Genomic DNA, 17,545 nt, shown 5'->3' with positions numbered 1-17,545 from the left:
ACTACCTACTTATGTCATTAATTATTGAATAAATCATTTATATTTCTTTGTAAACTATATTAACTATCTGTATTTAGAGTAAATCAAATGCTTTCTCATTTTGTTTTAAAATTTTGATCTGATTTATCTTAAAGACTTTTTATTATAATAATTGGAACATATTTTAGTAATTTTATATGATTTTTCCTGGTTATGTTATATATTTATAAATATGAATATGTGTATGTATATGTATATATGAATATGCATACATATATATGTATATTCACCCCACCTCCTGGGTTAGAAGGAGGTACATATCTTCCCTCTAAAAAGACATAAACACATAAGCACTGGTTTTATTTTTAAAATCCAGTGTTACTCTCTGGCAGCCAGTGAATGATGACAGCCTGGGAGGAATAAGTCCTCAGTACAATAGAGCTAGACAGTGACTGATTCACATGACACTATGAAGCCATCGCCATCATGAAAACCTGGCAGAAAGAAAATGCCTACAACCTATATAATTTGAAAAAGAAATGAATATGAAATATAATACCTGATACACTCTTGACGTCCAAAGGTGGGCAAGGGAGACTCCCTAGAGGGAGCCCGGCTCCCACTAAAATGAAGCACACATGATGAGGATTCCCATAGCTGCAACCAGAATTGGTGGGGTCTGAAGTCTTGAGAAGTGCTTAATCCAATTCTGTTCTTGTTCCGTGCACGATGGTAATGGAACATTATGCCTCACAGGAAATGGGAGACTCCTGGCAAATTATGCAGCTCTAGTGTCACAGATAGAAGGGACTATTTGTGAACTGCATTTTGTAATGGCCCTAGAAACCTAAAAGTGTGATTGAAGATTCTTTGTCAAAAATTTCCTTTGACGTCAACTTGAGTAGTCATGTATACAGAAGACCAGAGTTTTCTGAATCTTAGAATAAGAACATGGAGATCTACGTGTGCATCATCTCTGTGAGACGCTGGAGGAAATAAAGGCACATGATGATCCTGAGGACACTTAAAAAGTAGTCAGATGGTATTTTTCATTATACTAGCACATAGATTTTTAATATATGGGTGACGTGATGTCTAGGCGTCCCTACAGAAACACAAAAACAGTTCCCTTCTCATTTTGAATTCTAAATACTATGGCCTCAAGTCCACAATCGATTCAATACAAAAAACTTCTCAAAGTCAAAATAATAAAAACAAAGGGTTAGATGAAGAGACATGTTTAAATAAAAAATGCACCAAAGAACATTGAGAGGTGTGTCCCCGGGACGCCCAAGGTCCCTGGAAAGTCATAGAGCTACCTTCCTTTTTTATTTTTATTTTTTAAAAGTCATTTTTATTAATTTTTTTGTTTGGTTTAGGCATACCAAATACAAATCCTTTACCAGGAAAGGAAAGTTCTCATCTCCTTGGGAAGACGTTTTAAAAATCCAATTCCAAAGAGCAAAGCGATTTTTGAGAAATGTTGATTATAAGTCAACATGCAACCAGAAAGCTCAGTGCCTAGGGTTAATTTGTAGGGCAAGTGAGAAGCTGGAGGGATCCCTCGTGGCAAGGCCGGGTCGTCTTCCCGCAGCCAGGCAGCAGGGGGCCCCCCCGCTTCTCGCTCCGGACTCCGGGATCCCCGCTCCGGGCGCCTCCAGGACGCTCCCCGCCCAAGGTCAAACTCCGCAGCCGCGTGCATGCGGGCCGCGACCGGGTGGCCGGGTGGCCGGAGCCGCGCTGTGAGGGCTGTGCGGGCTGTGCGGGCGGGTGGCTAGGTCTGTGCTCACAATGGGGCTCGGGGTAGGGGTGCGGGCCCCGGAGGCAGCGCCGCGCCGGGACCAGCTGAAGAGCGCGCAGCTGCTGCAGCGGATCGGACGCAGAAGCGGAGAGCTGCCGGAGGGCGCCCCGCCCCAAGCAAGGTGCGGGGGCCCGGAGCACCGAGGCCTCCGCCTGTCACCTCTGCTTGTCACCTCCGTCCGCCACCTCCACCGTCTCCTCCCCTTGCTCAGGTCCACTCGGTCCCTCCCCTGGGCCGCCCAGAACACCAAGTTGGCGGGAGCCTATAAAAGCTGGACCGTGCGACCGGGACACATACTGCAAGACCACTAGACGGACGACAACTGCTTCTCTGCCCCAATCACCAGCGTGACTATGTCCCACCACTGGGGATACAGCAAGAGCAACGGTGAGTGCAGAGGCCGCGCGCTCCGGGCTGCGCGCTCCCGGTCTGGGCTCAGGCACCTGCCTCGCTCCGCAGATCCCGGAGCGCAGGTTGGATGCCGGGTCCCCGCTCTGGGATGTCCCTGGCTCCCGACTCAGAGCGCTGTCGAGGATCTGATCTCAAACTTGCCTGGTCCGGCACAGGGGCTGGGAGGGATAACCTAACGCAACACCCGAGAACAGTACCTGTGGTGACCACAGCTAGTCACCCAAGGCCAACCGAGGCAGAATCGGGCAAGAGTTATTACTAACATTTTAGTTGTGGGTCGCAAAAAAGTTAAGAGGAGCCCCTTGTCCCTTTCGTATCAGTATCAGCTGTACTATGGCTAGGATTATCAGCGTACTTTGTTGTGGCATCTTCTGGATTCCTTTTGAATCTAATTGCTCTGGCTCTAGAGTTTTCCACTCATCTCTCAACTTCCAGTGTTAGAGGGTCAGTCGTAGATATCTAGATGTCTTCCAGATCAAAGGCCTTGGGTACATGAGGCCAGCTGAGGGAAAAGGAAGGTGCGCCTGGCTTGCAGTTAAAGTGTGTGGGCTTCCCAGCAAAGAAAATTCTAAAGGAGGTGTCAGAGCTTGAGTTTTGGACTATATGGCTTTTACTGTCACCTAGTGTGGCAGCACGAGGTTCTCGGACCTGGTATGCCTTAGAATATATATCCCAAACTCAGTCACAGGAGAATTTATATCCCCAGGCAGACCACATCGTTGTTTGTCAGTAGCTCTGCCCAGTTTTAGTCACTGAATCTGAGTAAAAAGACCTCAAAATTGTTAATGCTTGTCTGACATCTGTTAAGAAATTGATGTATATTGATTCTAATTTTCGTGCTGGCCTTATGAGGTAGACTTGCAATATTATTACCCCACCTTACAAATAAGGGGACAGAGGCACATTGTTTTCATAAATGTTAATTGAGTATCACCTTCGAAATTGGAACTGAGCTAACTGTATCTAGAGCTACTGATGGCTTTCAGTGGCTGGTGTCCCACATGGGTGACCTCACAGCTGTCTTCTCATCTCTAGGACCAGAGAACTGGCACAAGGAGTTCCCCATTGCCAATGGAGACCGACAGTCCCCTGTGGACATTGACACCGGGACTGCCCAGCATGACCCTTCCCTACAGCCTCTGCTCATATGTTACGATAAGGTTGCTTCCAAGAGCATTGTCAACAATGGCCATTCCTTCAACGTTGAGTTTGATGACTCCCAGGACTTTGCAGGTTAGTGTTTAGGAAACATCAGGCTTTCTAGCCAGTAGTCATTTCTCCGTCCTAATGGAAAATACAGGGACACGGGAGGCAGGTCCCTGCCACGACCGTTTGTGTCCAGAAACTAAGATGCCACTCTGATTTCTTTCATTGGTCCCAGAAGTAGGTTAATTACTGTGAACTATCCTCAGGGACTGTATTCTTCCTTGTCAGATTGTCAGATATGTAGGCCATCAGGCAAGGCGGGTCTTGAGCAATACAGAAACCAGGGAATTCACAAAACTTTTAAACTTTTAAGATTCTGTTTAAAACATTTGTCCTCCCAGACGATAGCTATTCTCAGTAGGTATGCCTTAATGTGTACTGCCTTCAAATCAGCAGTGCAGAAAGGGATTTTAATCTGAAGATTAAAAAGGTTGACGTTCCCAGTAAACACTGTACGTATTTGTCAGTGTCGGCATAGTGTGCATACATAAAGATATCAGAATCTCGTTCAAAAATTTATTCCACAAGTGAAGATTTTTCAGTTGTTTGGATATGCTTAGACAGTTACTGAAAAAAAAATCCAATTACAGTAATTTATTTGTAATAGGGCCTCTTGACATGATGCTGGTGAATGCTTTTCTTTCTTTAGGAAAAGGAGTCCCTGTCCCATTTAGACACAGTGGCTGCCTTTATGGCCTGCTAGTTGATTTAATTGCCAGTGTCCTATTTTCCTGAATGTTTTCCTTTGAAGGTCATTGAATGAAATGGGGCTGTAAACACATTGTTTGCTGGTGGTTTGGAGTAAGGGGTATATTAGAGGAAAAAGACAAAGACAGAGGAAACAGCTTCTATTGCTGTCAGAGTTGGTGCTAATGACCATGCTAAATACCAGCTTGCTATCTAATGTTTAATTAAAGCATTATAATCAGGTTGGCCATTATATTTCAATATCGGCCGAGAAATCTCAAATACCTAAGAATCGACCATTGAAGAAAGGTGGGTTTATTGGGGGGTGAAGAAACACACATAATGCTACAGACACACATAGAAAAAGACATTCTGCAAAGAAGAGGAGAGACTCAAAAAGAAAAAAAAAGCCTTTTCTCCAGGGCAGGGGGTTTCAAAGCCTGACAAGTCATTCAGGGTTGGTCAGTTTGAAGGAAGCTAGGACAATTGATTGGTCCAGAACTGTGTGTGACCAGAGCAGGCTTTGGAATGTGTTGAGCCTGCTGCTTCTGGGAGACCGAAGTCCTACAGAGCCTTTGTTTTAAGCTGCCAGGTTTTTGTCTCAAGCCATCCTGGAAACTGACTACCTTTGCTACCTAGCCGGCCCCACCCCCCATCCCTGTCTGCCTAACAGGGAGTCTTTCTCCTAATAATATCATCATCACTAATATCAGTCAGGGTTCGTAAACTAAGGGTCACGAGGGCAGGTGAGCCAGATTCCTTTCCTGTGTCCTCAGAATCCAGCGTGTATTGAAAATATCTAAAAGAGAAGGATATAAAAATATAGGCTCTGACTGTAACTTTGATACAGGCAAAAAGAAACTGTTCAAGGAACTGGGGCTCTTGATTTGACATCCAAGAAGTCATTGAAATATTGTTGTAAGAATTCTCTGAGAGTCTGAGGCCCTAGCACTGGAGACAGACAGCATGGGCAAGGGCGGTTTGAAGAGAGGAATGGGGGCTCGGCTGGCACAAGTCAGGGTTCCAGAGCTTTTAGAGACTAGGGTAAAGGAGATGGTTTCCTAGCAGGAGACCGCAGCTAAGCCCTTGAATTTCCAGGCAGCCTCCAGGGAAGGAAGGGTGTGGGGAACAGGAAGTGTGGCTGCCAATACTTCTTTTGACTTAACTCCCTTCCCTGGTGGGAAATCCTGGATTTGAAAGTCAATTAGCTAGAGATTCACATACAATCAGTTGGGTGACTATCAATATCTGTGAGAAGGAAAGGCTGTCACTTTGGTACTTGTAAAAATTATGTGGTCTTAGAAACTGTAGAAACATGGAGGAGGCTTGGTAATCCACATGATACTTCTGTAAAGGCTTTCCAGAGCAAATAAGGTTCATTCAGAGAAATAAAGGGTTTGGGTGTTTTGGAAGAGACTCCAGCAAAGGGCTTTAGGAAGCTCCAGGGGATTAAAGAGAGCACAGGATGTGTGTCTGTGTGCCCTAGATAGCAACAAGGTCTAGGAAAAACAAGGGTCAGCAAAGATTATAGTTCTCCTTTGCCCATGAAAGACTCCTTTGTAATTTGGCTAGTGTCTCCTATCTCTTTCAGTTACTCTGGTTAAACAAGAATCTAGAATGTATTAAAATATTGATATAAAAGGAAAAACCCACTTACATACTATGTTAAATAGTAATATGTCACATGGAAATATGCTACTTAGATTTTCTTTTTTTTTTTTTTTAAGATTCTTAGATTCTCAAAGGTTTAACAAATGGAAGTGATACTGTAGTCAGCCCACAACAGGAAGGAAGAGACAAAGGGAGAAAGAAACAAGGAAGGCAGGAAGAAGGAAGGAAAGAATGGCTTGCTTAGGCTTGTCCTTTGCAACACTACTTTCTAACTATCAGTGTTTAAAACAAGAATACAAGTAAAAATCTTCAAATGATAAATATTATCGATCGTCGGTTGTATGTACCGTGTTTTAAAAAGTCAACGTAATTTTTCTTTACACTTAAAGTCTAAAAATAATTTATTTTGGACACTTGGTATTTTATTTAGAAAGTTAGCATTTTAACAATGCTTTGTTGAGTTATTTTTGTCTATTTGTTTTAGTATTTTTTGAATTTTTCAAATTTTTCCTTTCTGTATTTAAATGCATCCATCATCAGACACACACACACACACACACACACACAAACACACACACACCCCGCCCTACTCCCCACCTCAGCACGGAGATCTCAGCCTTCTAGAGTTTATCTTGAAGTGAGGCCTTGCAATGTGTTCTGAATGTTATCTTACACCCAGGCTTAAGTACCTGGTGTCAGACACTGAGCTAACTGGGTTTGATGTTGTGTTTATTTACTTGGAGGTAATTCTTTTAAAACAAGGAATTAACAAGTTTTAGACTGGAAGCTCACACTAAAATTGTCAACATTCCTTTAAAGCCAATAATCTTAAATTAATGAAAAATTGCTAATACGTTCTTTTAAAAAGTATTATTAAGAAATAACCTTCTCTGCTTGAGATGTTTTTTTTTGACAGCTTTTTCTGGTACAAAAGGAGTCAAAGCATTAACCACTCCTAACTTATTAACTCTTGCTGATGTGTTTCCAACTCTCTCTGCTTCATTATAAAGTTAGGGAGGAATTAGGAGAGCAATGTCAGAATTCTTGGGTCAGCACCCACTGTTCATCTCAGTTAACTCTCCTTTTAAAAACTGAAACAGTGCTTATTTGTTTATGTTCCTCCAAGAAGAAAGAAAGAGGCCTAGTGACCCTCATTTGCCTTTGAAGCTGACCATTGTGTGGATAACATAATGGGGCTTTGTACCTGGGTTCTGTTGACTTTCCAGGGACTTAATTTTGAAGCTGTAAACTTACCGTTCACAAGTGATACTAAGCAACCAATGGAGGGTTTCCGTGTGCAGAGTTAGTGATGTCAGAATAACTATTAATACCTAGGACACTGACCAGAGTTTCCTGAATGCTATGAGTAGTGAAACTTACTCCCAAAAGGTGTCAAGCTTAAACTTATGTAATCCCTAAATAAGTTCAGCTAAAACTGCTGTACACTGTTGATTGTTAACTGGTTAGAAGAAACGGAACATGAAGAACCCCTCTCAGATTTGTTTGCATGACTATAGTTCTAGGATTATTGACTGCTGTTAATGCAAAAGTATGCATAATCTAATTAGTAGTAAAGATTGCAAGCATGAATTTTAGATTTGCAGAGTATTTGTAGAGAAAATGTTTTAGCTATTAACATTTTCATCTTATCTGTGGAAAGGATTTATTTGTCTGAAAGGGAATTGCTAAAATTGTAATTTGGGAATTAAGGGAGAATACTTACCCCAACGGTCTTTAGCTTGTTGTTCAAATACATCTTAATTATCAGTAGTGACCAAGAAGAAAAATAGTGAGCAATGGTACATTTTCAGTGATTTTTATATGGGTTTCTAATTTATTTCACTACTGTAAAAATCTCCTTTCTTAATGAAAATACAGCTTAATAATTTAAGTATCCAGTATAAGAAGGCATTATTATATAGTGTTATATGGTATTTATATTGTGTTTAACTGATGATAGATTACAAAGTTAAAATTGGGACAAGTTTTGATATGGAATTTAAATTGAAATTTGAAAGTCCTCGTTCTATATCTGCCACCTGGTGGAACATGTTTCTATGGCACACTGAGAACACGGACTCTGTAGAACGCCTGCCCACCACCAATGTCTGCATTTTTATAGAGGATAAGCACACAGTCAGTAATTTCTACTACACTGAAAATATAATTTTGCATGAGAAAAACCGACTTCGTTATAAACCAAGACAGTTTTAAAATGGTATTTAATAACTCAGAATGAATAAATGTATCTTGGAATATAGTGTAAGCTAAATTTAATCAAAGTGTGGTAATTTTTATTTCTTAGACAAAGTAATACATGTTGCATCTATCTGAGATAAAAGAACTGTATGATTATAGCAATGTTTTCCAAGCATGAAATCAACTCCATGCTCACAATTTTCTGAAACCCAAATTTCTGCTCTCTGTAGCAACTCAGTTCTAAGAATTTAATAACTTTTTTTCTAATTACAATGGCCTTCTAATCTGCGTAGCAACAGTTATATTTTAATGTGAGCTAAGACAGCTGTCTAGTGTTAAAAATTACCACGGGGTATGTTAGATCATTGAATCGTTTCTTTTGGTGTCACAAATAAAATAAAGGTATATGTGGACTCAAAACATATTTGTGCTTAAAATATCTGCTAAAACAATTGAAAGACGATGGAACTTCAAGGTCTGAAAGGAGGGAATAAGAACTAGTGGGACTGTTTGTTTACTTGACAATGTGAGATGCTAGTTTGATTCTCTTCTCTGGAAAAGCAGACACTCTTACACTGGTGATGTCTGATGCTTAGGGTAGGTTCACTGAACTGGATTTGGCCCATGGCAGAGCTAATGACTCTATACATGGCATTTTCTGTATATGATCGGTCAATTGGTCGTGAGCTTTGAGGCAGTAACGTAAAGATTTTTTTTCCCTACTACTAAGTTGCTTTATAAAGATGATTTCATTGTTACGCAGGTATTATTAAGAAAATTGTTCTTTTGCTTCTGAAAAAAAGAAACAAACAAAACTCCAAATAGACTAGTATAGGAAGCTGGCCTTAATTTTTTTTCTTTGCTGGCTCATCAGATAAACACAGATAGATAGTAGCTTCTGGTCTTTAAGGGACTTGTTCTCTGTATAGTATATACAAGGTCATATTTCTTCATGTATGTGTAATATGATACCATTTATGATTCATTCTTCTTGTTTCCTCTTGGCTTGTTGGAAGAGTCTGCATCCAGTGATTGTATAGGTGCTGTGGAAAGGCTACACTGCATGTCTCAGCCAGATTTCATCCTTTACTTTGAATAGATTAATAGGCCATGCTACTGACTAAACATATTTGAGTGAAATGAAGCAAATAAAGTTTATTGTAGAGACTCTGTCTTATGTTTTACAAAGCCACCATGGAGTTAAGCTCATTGTTTTATAGAACTATAGTCTAAGGACAAAAAAAATGTACCCAAGTAACAGATGCTTTTATCTCAGTCCTGAGAAAATAAGTGAGCAGAACTGAGTGACTTCTGAGAACATTTGACTATATTGTTTAAATATCATAGATACATGCGAGTAAGCAAAAGTTTTAGTTGTTTACTTCTATTATAATCCTCTTCCAAGTCATACTGGTCAAGTACCTATGAATGGAGGAATTGAAGCATGTGGCCTCTATGATGATTTAGTAAAGCCTTCCTAATTCCAGGAGGGAGAATCCAGTATAGTTCCTGTACTTAGATTTTAGTTTGTAGAAGACAAAGCACCTAAAACATACAGATGCTAGAGATGATACAGATGATTATTAGTGAAATAAATAACTGGGTGCACATATTTTACAGGTTAGGAAGGCCTAGAGGTTTGATACAAGTTTTCAGGTGACAGAGCCAGTTAGCATAAGTATAGTTAAATTTATAATATTTACGGTGTTTAACTGGCAGGAAGTCAGGACAATCTTTGGGCCAAATAGAAAACAGGTCCTTGGGTTCATAGATTGATCATTCTACTAGTCCTTTTACTAATTGTAAACCTTCTCTCTCTGGATCTTTATCTATAGGAGACATACCAGTGATAAAGCCCAGCCATGATGGACAAGGCATCTGTCTTCTACCAGCTAGCACATAGGAAAATAAAACAGTTGAAATAGCTTTAGTTGGCACTATATTAAGTCTGTCTGGTTTTAATTTCTGTGTGTATGTGTGCGTGAGTGCATGTGTGTATGTTATGTATAAAGAGACATTACATGCACACATTATAATTCTAGTGCTGAAAGAGGGACCCCTCAGTGGCTCCTACAGATTGATCCAGTTTCACTTTCACTGGGGCTCATCTGATGGCCAGGGCTCTGAGCACACCGTGAACAAAAAAAAATATGCTGCAGAGGTAAGATCATCTCTTGTTTACAGGGAAAATCCATTTTTAGTATTAATTTTCAAAGTTTTTTTGTAAGTCCATCCCGTACTGAGTAAACAAACTCTCTGCGAAGGATCTTCCATCGTTTCTTAGGTGTTTGTCACCATCCAGTTAAGGCTGTAAGAATAGCATTGAGTTTATTTTACTATAAATTCATAAATAAAATCTGCCCTTTCTAAAAATTCTACATGTCCTTGTCTTAGCAGTGCTCTTGAAGTGATGTGTATAACCAGTATAACCAGTATAGAATTAAATGAAGTTTTGCTTAAAATTATCCACATTTTATCTGTAATAACCTTTACCTATAAAGGAAAGAGTAGTCATTAGGTAAGATCTGGTGGCTTTTATCCTGTGAATCATTTACTGTGGTTTTGTCTCCCATGACTTTAGCTTCACTTGGTTCACTGGAACACCAAATATGGGGATTTTGGAAAAGCTGTGCAGCACCCAGATGGACTGGCTGTTTTGGGTATTTTTTTGAAGGTTAGTTAATTGCCTAAACCCTTGGTTTTTTTTTTTTTTTTGGTTGATTTTTGTTTTGTTTTGTTTTGTTTTTGTTAAGGTGATTGACTAGACAGAATGTTTATAACAGGAAGAACATTCTACAAAAAATCTGAGGAAATGCTTCTGGTATTTAAGTATTTTCAGGTTTAATTCTCCCTTCATCATTCTATGCCTTCCTTATGAATATGTGAGAGACATTTTGGGGTATGTCACTTAGAAATCGGTTAGATATTAATGTGAAGAATAGACAAGGTTAAACTGAAGATGGCTGATAGGATATAATTTGTTTAAATTGAACCTTCAGTGAAGATTATTACTCTGTTTTTTTGGGATAGACAATGCCAAATTGAAATTGAGTCCTGATGGGGTGGTTCTAACACAGGACTTCATCACTGGCAAAAATTTCAGAAACTATGGGATCTGAGTTGAGCTGCCCCTAGCAAGTTGTAAAGGGGAGTGTAGAACACTGTGGGGTGGACATTCGAGTATCTCATGCTGAAATGGAAGCTTCAGAGCTCCTTAAGTCATCCAAAGGCAGCGGAAAGAGAAACGTGATAAAAGTGCTCGTGCTCGGGATATAATCCTGAGAAACAGCTAGTGTGGGGCTTCCCAGCACTTGGGCCATGGTTACTAATGATTGAAAAGAAACAGGAGTCAAGAGACTGCTAGAAAGGCCTGGGGGTGGGGGGGGTGGGGACAGGGAGAGAGTGTATGTAGTAGGGTAGACAAGAGCGTGAGCTCCTCAAAGGCATCCACTGAGGTAAGATGTTTTTCTTTGAGCTTAGCAGTTGGTGGTGATAGGGTGATAGCAAGCTAATTCAGGGAAATGAGTTACAGAGTCAGAAGCTGAGGTGGGTTAAGGATTCAGTGACAGCTGCCAAAACAGGTGTTGTCAGTGTTTACAAGTCACAGATGTCTAGGGGTAGATTTTACTTGTTCTTCTTTGAGCAATTTTTGATAGTGTTGGAAGGGTTAGGGGGTTTGTGGCGGGGATACTGGGAAGAGAGATAACATTTGAAATGTAAATACATAAAATAACCAATAAAAACAAAAACAAAAAACCCAAAATTGTTGTGGTACCTGTTGACTCATAAGGCCTTATAACCCCTGCTTTTCTGCAGATTGGACCTGCCTCACAAGGCCTTCAGAAAATCACTGAAGCACTGCATTCCATTAAAACAAAGGTAACTCATTCAATATCTTGATTTTAAAAACTTCCTTTGATCAGACTTATTGATGACATAGTATTTGGGTGAACAGTTTACTGAAGTAAATAATTGCTTATATATAATGATTTTTTTCCTGCAGAGTAGGCTCTAATTCTGGTAAATAGTGTGGTTTATAATGATTTACTATTAGAAGCATACATATGCAAGAACCAGAGAACATCAAAGAGTCAGAAAACTCCTCTGAACAAACCACCCTATGATTCATGTAGAAAGTGCTGTGAGAAGCTTGCTATGTTGTGATCACGATGCTAACTAACCCAAGAGATCCGGAGATGTGTGGGATGGACAAAGGCCTGCTCCATGGAAACTCATATTCCATGACCTGAGTTCATCCATCCTGGACTTAAATCCTCTGTGTAGCACTAATGTGGTGAGGCTTTTGAGCATCCACTTGCAATGACTGGTCACATGGCAGGCTGGCTACCCAAGGCTCATCTTCAAGCTGACGTAGCAGCCAGCTTACTAAATGTAAATCTTTACTCTTAAACTTGTGGTAGACATCCTGGTGCGTCGCTCTTTACAATTTTTGTGACTTCTGACAGCAAGGGGAGTGGGAAAGAACTCAGGTTTTGCTGTTGTTGCTGTTGCTGTTGTTACAGAGCTGGTCATTGGAAGTTTAACCAAACTCAACACAAATAGGCAACACAAATTAGATTTGTTTTTGTTTTTTGTTTTATCTCCTCCTTTTCTTTTAGGGAGGTCACAAGAGTGGGCTGTGGACCTGGAAAGATTGGGAAGTGAAATTGACTGGGTTATATTATATGGAATTCCAAAACAAGCAATAAAAATATTGTGTTGAATACTAAAAAAAAAAAAAAAAGTAAATCTTTGCACCTATCATTCCCCTCATTGAATCACATGTGATAACCCTGATGCATTTTCCTTATGGTCCTGTTCTTGCTCCTGATTGCTAATTATCTCTAGTTCCCTTTATTTATTCTTATACTGCTTCGTCTCACAGTGACCTTCTAAAGAAAACACTGGTGTGAAATCTCACATTTCCACCCACAGTTACTGCTTTGAAAGTGCCATGTCCAGAGCTGAACAGTGTGCTTTAATTCTAATGGATCTGTGAAATGTCATTGCAAAATTATCACCTTATTGTCAAAGATCCTATATTTCTGTTATTGCAACCTAATTATATTTACCATTTTAGTGGTAACAATATGGCTTAAGATGCCAGATGTAATCAGTTAAGGGCACTGAAAAACCTAAGGAACTGTTTGGATGACAAGATGAAACATAATATGTAATTTTTCATGCTCTCACTTGCCAATCTATGTGTCCAAACAAAATGTCTAGTGCTGGTTCTCTTCATTTTGTTTGTCAGTAGACTAGAAACCCCTGCACAAAAGTCTTGCAGTAAGAGGAGACTAGACTTGTGAATGATAATCTTTCCTAGTGCAGATCTAGTGCTGACTGTTTTCCATGCATTTGGTCTGCAGGGGAAACGTGCAGCCTTTGCTAACTTTGATCCTTGCTCCCTTCTTCCTGGAAACTTGGACTACTGGACATATCCTGGCTCTCTGACCACTCCGCCCCTGCTGGAATGTGTGACCTGGATAGTGCTCAAGGAACCCATTACTGTCAGCAGTGAGCAGGTTGGTTTTCTAGGGAGAGTTTTCTTTCAGTGGAGGCAGAAAAGCTGCTCTTCGCAGTCAGGTCTGGGATTTAATCCTCCTGTGATGTCTTACCCTGTGGCTGGTGTCACAGAGTGCTTGGCAGTTAGTAAAGATTTGCTGGTATTCGTCAACACCTTCGGCAGTACTCAGATAGGTTCCTAATCTGTGAAAGTGTTGGTTATTGTGAGGATTATATGAGAATGATATCTGCTTATTAGCTTGTTCTTTTTTTAACAGGCAGGAGGAAATAGAAGCTTTGAAAAATGAGATTTCATGTTGAAAGTCACATAGATGTCAGTGATAAGTCCCAGCCTCCTGCTCACTGACATAAGAATTTAGCTGTCACTTGTGAGTGTGAGATGTACTTCTGAATCCTGACAGTCCTCCTGACACTCTGAGCATAAAGCTGAAATGTGGGAAATGGACATTTCTTGAGAATGACAAAAGGCAGATAGATCCCAGTAATATAAAAGACAGTTTTCAGTGACAATTATTTGAGTATCTGTGTAACTTAAACCTGGAACTTTTTGGAATCATGAGCATTCAGACCTGTAAAATGCAAGAAAGTTCACATTGCCAGAGTTTATTTCACTGTCTGGAATTTGCTGATAAAAACTGTAAGCACCGGAAAATGGAAGTGCATTCCATGAAGTTCCTTGGGCAGCACCAGGTGTGGCTGGCAACATATTTTCTTTTCTGTGCTCTCTGTTAGAATATTGATGTGTTGATCATAAAATTAATTCATACTTGTTCTTTGAGGAAATCAATATACAACTAGAAGCTCACATGTAGTGTAGTCAAAGTGGGCCACAAAACAGTATGTTTGCCTGGTATGTGGCTTGAAAATTAAACCGGGAGTTTTAACAGTTGAGCAAGCAGCATGAAGTAGCACAAGGAAAAGATTAAAATGCCACTTCTTGTTGTAGACGTGGTGCTTGAGATATGGTGCAAAATATCAGCATTCCTTTGATGTCTCCACTAAGAACAGCTCAGATATTTCAAAGTCTCCTATCAATAGCTCCTTTGATAGGTAGACTTATTGTCTGTACACACTCTAGACCAAATACAGATAGAAAGCTATAGGCAATGAATTTGCCCTTTATCTTAGAAAATAGTGTGAAACTACACATATGAATTGCGTGTTATGGTGCACAGGATCTGGAGGTCTTCTGTATAGCTCAGAGTCACAGCTCTGGTTCTTCTTTTGAGATTCTGTTTGTTTTGCTATGCTTCTTGGCTCTGTTCAAGCTAGGTGGTTGAAAATACTCTTGAGTGTCACATCCAGGCACTCCCACCTCTGAGGCACCTTCCACTGATTCCCCAGGAACACAGAAGCCTTGTTCTAAAGATCAGCGATGCTCAACAAATCTTCCCCTCATGCTGACTAGCATTTTGCTCCTTGCCCATTTCTAAGTCAGATTTCAGCAAGAGACAGTGTTAGCATGAAAAATTAAAACTTATTACAGTTGTCTATTGTGATGTACTTTGTCTTCTCTGGGACAGCAAACTGATATTAGTTTAAGAGAAAGTATGAGTGCTAGGAGTGGTTGGTTGATATACAGGATAAACAATCTGTTGTATTCTGATACCTTACTTTTCTATACACAGCCTTGTCTCTGATCCTAAACTGATGAGTTATGTTATTGACATTTGAATATAATGTGAGTCATGGAAAGGGACCATAATGGAGCTATCTATATCAACTGATCAAAATGTTTTAGGACTGGGAAGTGGCTCAGTCAATCTTCAAAGTACTTATCTTAGAAATACTAGGACATGGGTTCAAACTCCAGACATCATGTGACAACACTGGGTATATTCATGTTAATTTGTAATCCCAATGTTAGGAGAGTGAGGACTGATGGATTCTTAGAGCCCACAAGCTAGCCAGCCCCCCCTAGGCAAGCTCTAGGCCAATGAAAGACCTTCTCTGAAAAAGCAAATGGCCCCAGCACTTACTGAACAGTATTTGAGGCTGATCACTGGCTTCCAAGTGCATGTGCACCCACATGTGCACATATATCCACAAACACATGAGCACACACACACACACACACACACACACACACACACACACACACACAGAGAGAGAGAGAGAGAGAGACAGAGACAGAGACAGAGACAGACAGAGACAGACACAGAGACAGACACAGAGAGAGAGACAGAGAGAGAGACAGAAAGAGAGAGAGAGAGAGATCCGTTGAGTGTTACAGCAGAACTTTTCACATTTGAATCTGCCCATGTCTATGTTGAGCCAGGACACCAGAACTGGCTCAAAGGAAAATAAAACACAGCCAGTTCATGGGTTCAGCTGTCTCAGAACCCCAATGCAACCTGAAGGTCTAAATGTCTAAATGTGAGATCAGTATTTCATTCTTCCTGGGAGCAGGAAAGCCTGCTCCTTTACCCAACCCAACACTTGATGTACTTTGTCTTCTCTGGGATAGAAAACAAAACCTTAATATGTATTTAAAATTATACATTGCTTTACATGTCATAGGTATTTACAGATTTTTATTCAACTTAAAAGGAAAGCAAGAAAAGCAAGCTCATGAAAATTTTTATTTAAAGAAAGACCTTTTTGTATATTCTACGTAAACAGATTTCTCACGTAGGGGTTGCATTTAGTTGGTAATTTTTTTTAATTTTCATTTCTTTTTCTTTTCCTTTCTTGTCTGCCTTTGCCTCCCAAGTGCTGGGATCAAAGGTGTGCACCACCACCATCCAGTTTTGGAGGCTGAATTTAAATTGAAACTTAATTTTTTAAAACTCTATTTATTTAATTTTTTAAAACTCTTTATTTATTTGTATATGAATACACTGTTGCTGACTTCAGACACACCAGAAGAGGGTATCGGATCCTGTTACAGATGGTTGTGAGTCACCATGTCGTTGTTGGGAATTGAATTCAGGACCTCTGGAAGAGCAGGCAGTGCTCTTAACCGCTGAGCCATCTCTCCAGCCTGAAACTAACTTTGTAAAATTACATTATGTTTTTAGATGTCTCATTTCCGTAAACTGAACTTCAATTCGGAGGGGGAGGCTGAAGAACTGATGGTGGACAACTGGCGTCCAGCTCAGCCGCTGAAGAACAGAAAGATCAAGGCGTCCTTTAAATAAAATGACCCTGCAGCTGGGGTCCAAAAAGCACAAGTGTGGCTGCCTCTCTGTAGCTAAGCACAGTTCCGCCTTGGTGATTCAGATCCCGACTTTGCATCTGATATTGTAGGCCTTTTTACCTCTCACCCATTGTGCTTACTAATAAAATGTGAAAAGGAAGACCCAGGTGTCTCATGTGGTGGTAGCATGGTGGCAGGCTGGTGGTTGACTTAGGGCATCCTTTCTCAGCCACAACAATGCAATGCAAAGAACAGATATGGCCTCTTGCTTCTCCACAGCCATAGAATAATGAGTACTCAGGCCTGTTTATTAAAATGCTATTTTTAAAACCATATAAGGTAGAATGATTGATTACAAATCCACATCATGAGACAAACTGAGGCAATTTAGGCAAATCAGGTAAAACAGTCATAGTTTTATGGTTATTAATTAGATGAATGTTCACTATTCCAAGATCTTATATTAAAGAAAAACTTTTAAAAAGCTTATATATTTGTAGCAAAGTTATTCTTAAATATGAATTATGTTGTAACTTAGTGACTTTTGATTTCTAGAGGTGTAAATGAAGATGTAAAAATTGATATAGTTGTGATACAGAGTATATTTCCCTTCAGATAACTTACCATAACCTAATGGATAATGTATTTTAGATATATTCTCTAATAAAATTCAGAACTCTATTTTGGGTTCCTTATTGTCTGCGCCACAGGGACAGAAATGGGTGAACAAATGACTGCCTACTGGGTTCATATCAATTCATTATATATAGTCAGCCATTAAAATTGAAGCAAATCCCTGAGCACTGGTGTGATCCTTTGAGAGTCCTATGAAACTCGTCCAGAGAGTCAGAACTGATGGTGCCACAAAGGGAGAAGCTTCTTCCCTCAAATGCACCCCCATAACATTTTTCCTTCTCACATGCCCAAAGTCATGGGAGAGAGATCAACTAACCACAGACTCAAGATCTCTGCAATTGTGAGCGAAG

General features: G+C 40.1%; 1 protein-coding gene across 3 annotated transcripts; it reads left to right on the top strand.

The window, feature by feature from the left end:
• Positions 1 to 2,073: 2,073 nt before the first annotated feature.
• Ca2 (carbonic anhydrase 2) lies at positions 2,074 to 17,240 on the top strand. 3 transcript variants are annotated; one of them, XR_015668214.1, is made up of 7 exons: positions 2,074 to 2,167; positions 3,227 to 3,424; positions 9,937 to 10,117; positions 10,406 to 10,568; positions 11,711 to 11,773; positions 13,264 to 13,419; positions 16,441 to 17,240. XR_015668214.1 is itself a non-coding variant. In XM_087631630.1 (7 exons), exons 3-7 carry the CDS (start codon positions 9,897 to 9,899, stop codon positions 16,558 to 16,560), a joined length of 591 nt encoding a protein of 196 aa, XP_087487756.1. In that variant the 5' UTR covers positions 2,074 to 2,167; positions 3,227 to 3,424; positions 9,730 to 9,896; the 3' UTR covers positions 16,561 to 17,240.
• Positions 17,241 to 17,545: the final 305 nt, after the last annotated feature.

This window comes from Rattus norvegicus, chromosome 2 (assembly GCF_021556685.1).
Source record: "Rattus norvegicus strain SHRSP/BbbUtx chromosome 2, alternate assembly SHRSP_T2T, whole genome shotgun sequence".
NCBI classification, from domain to species: Eukaryota; Metazoa; Chordata; class Mammalia; order Rodentia; family Muridae; genus Rattus; species Rattus norvegicus.
The sequence above is the reverse complement of the archived record's forward strand: the minus strand, read 5'-3'. Positions and strand labels throughout refer to the sequence as shown.

Coding starts and splice junctions, on each gene's coding strand:
- Ca2 (XM_087631630.1), top strand. CDS start 9,897: ATGTATAAAGAGACATTACATGCACACATTATAATTCTAGTGCTGAAA. Junction 10,056..10,475: donor AAAAAAAATATGCTGCAGAG/GTAAGATCATCT, acceptor CCATGACTTTAG/CTTCACTTGGTTCACTGGAA. Junction 11,774..13,263: donor TGCATTCCATTAAAACAAAG/GTAACTCATTCA, acceptor TTTGGTCTGCAG/GGGAAACGTGCAGCCTTTGC.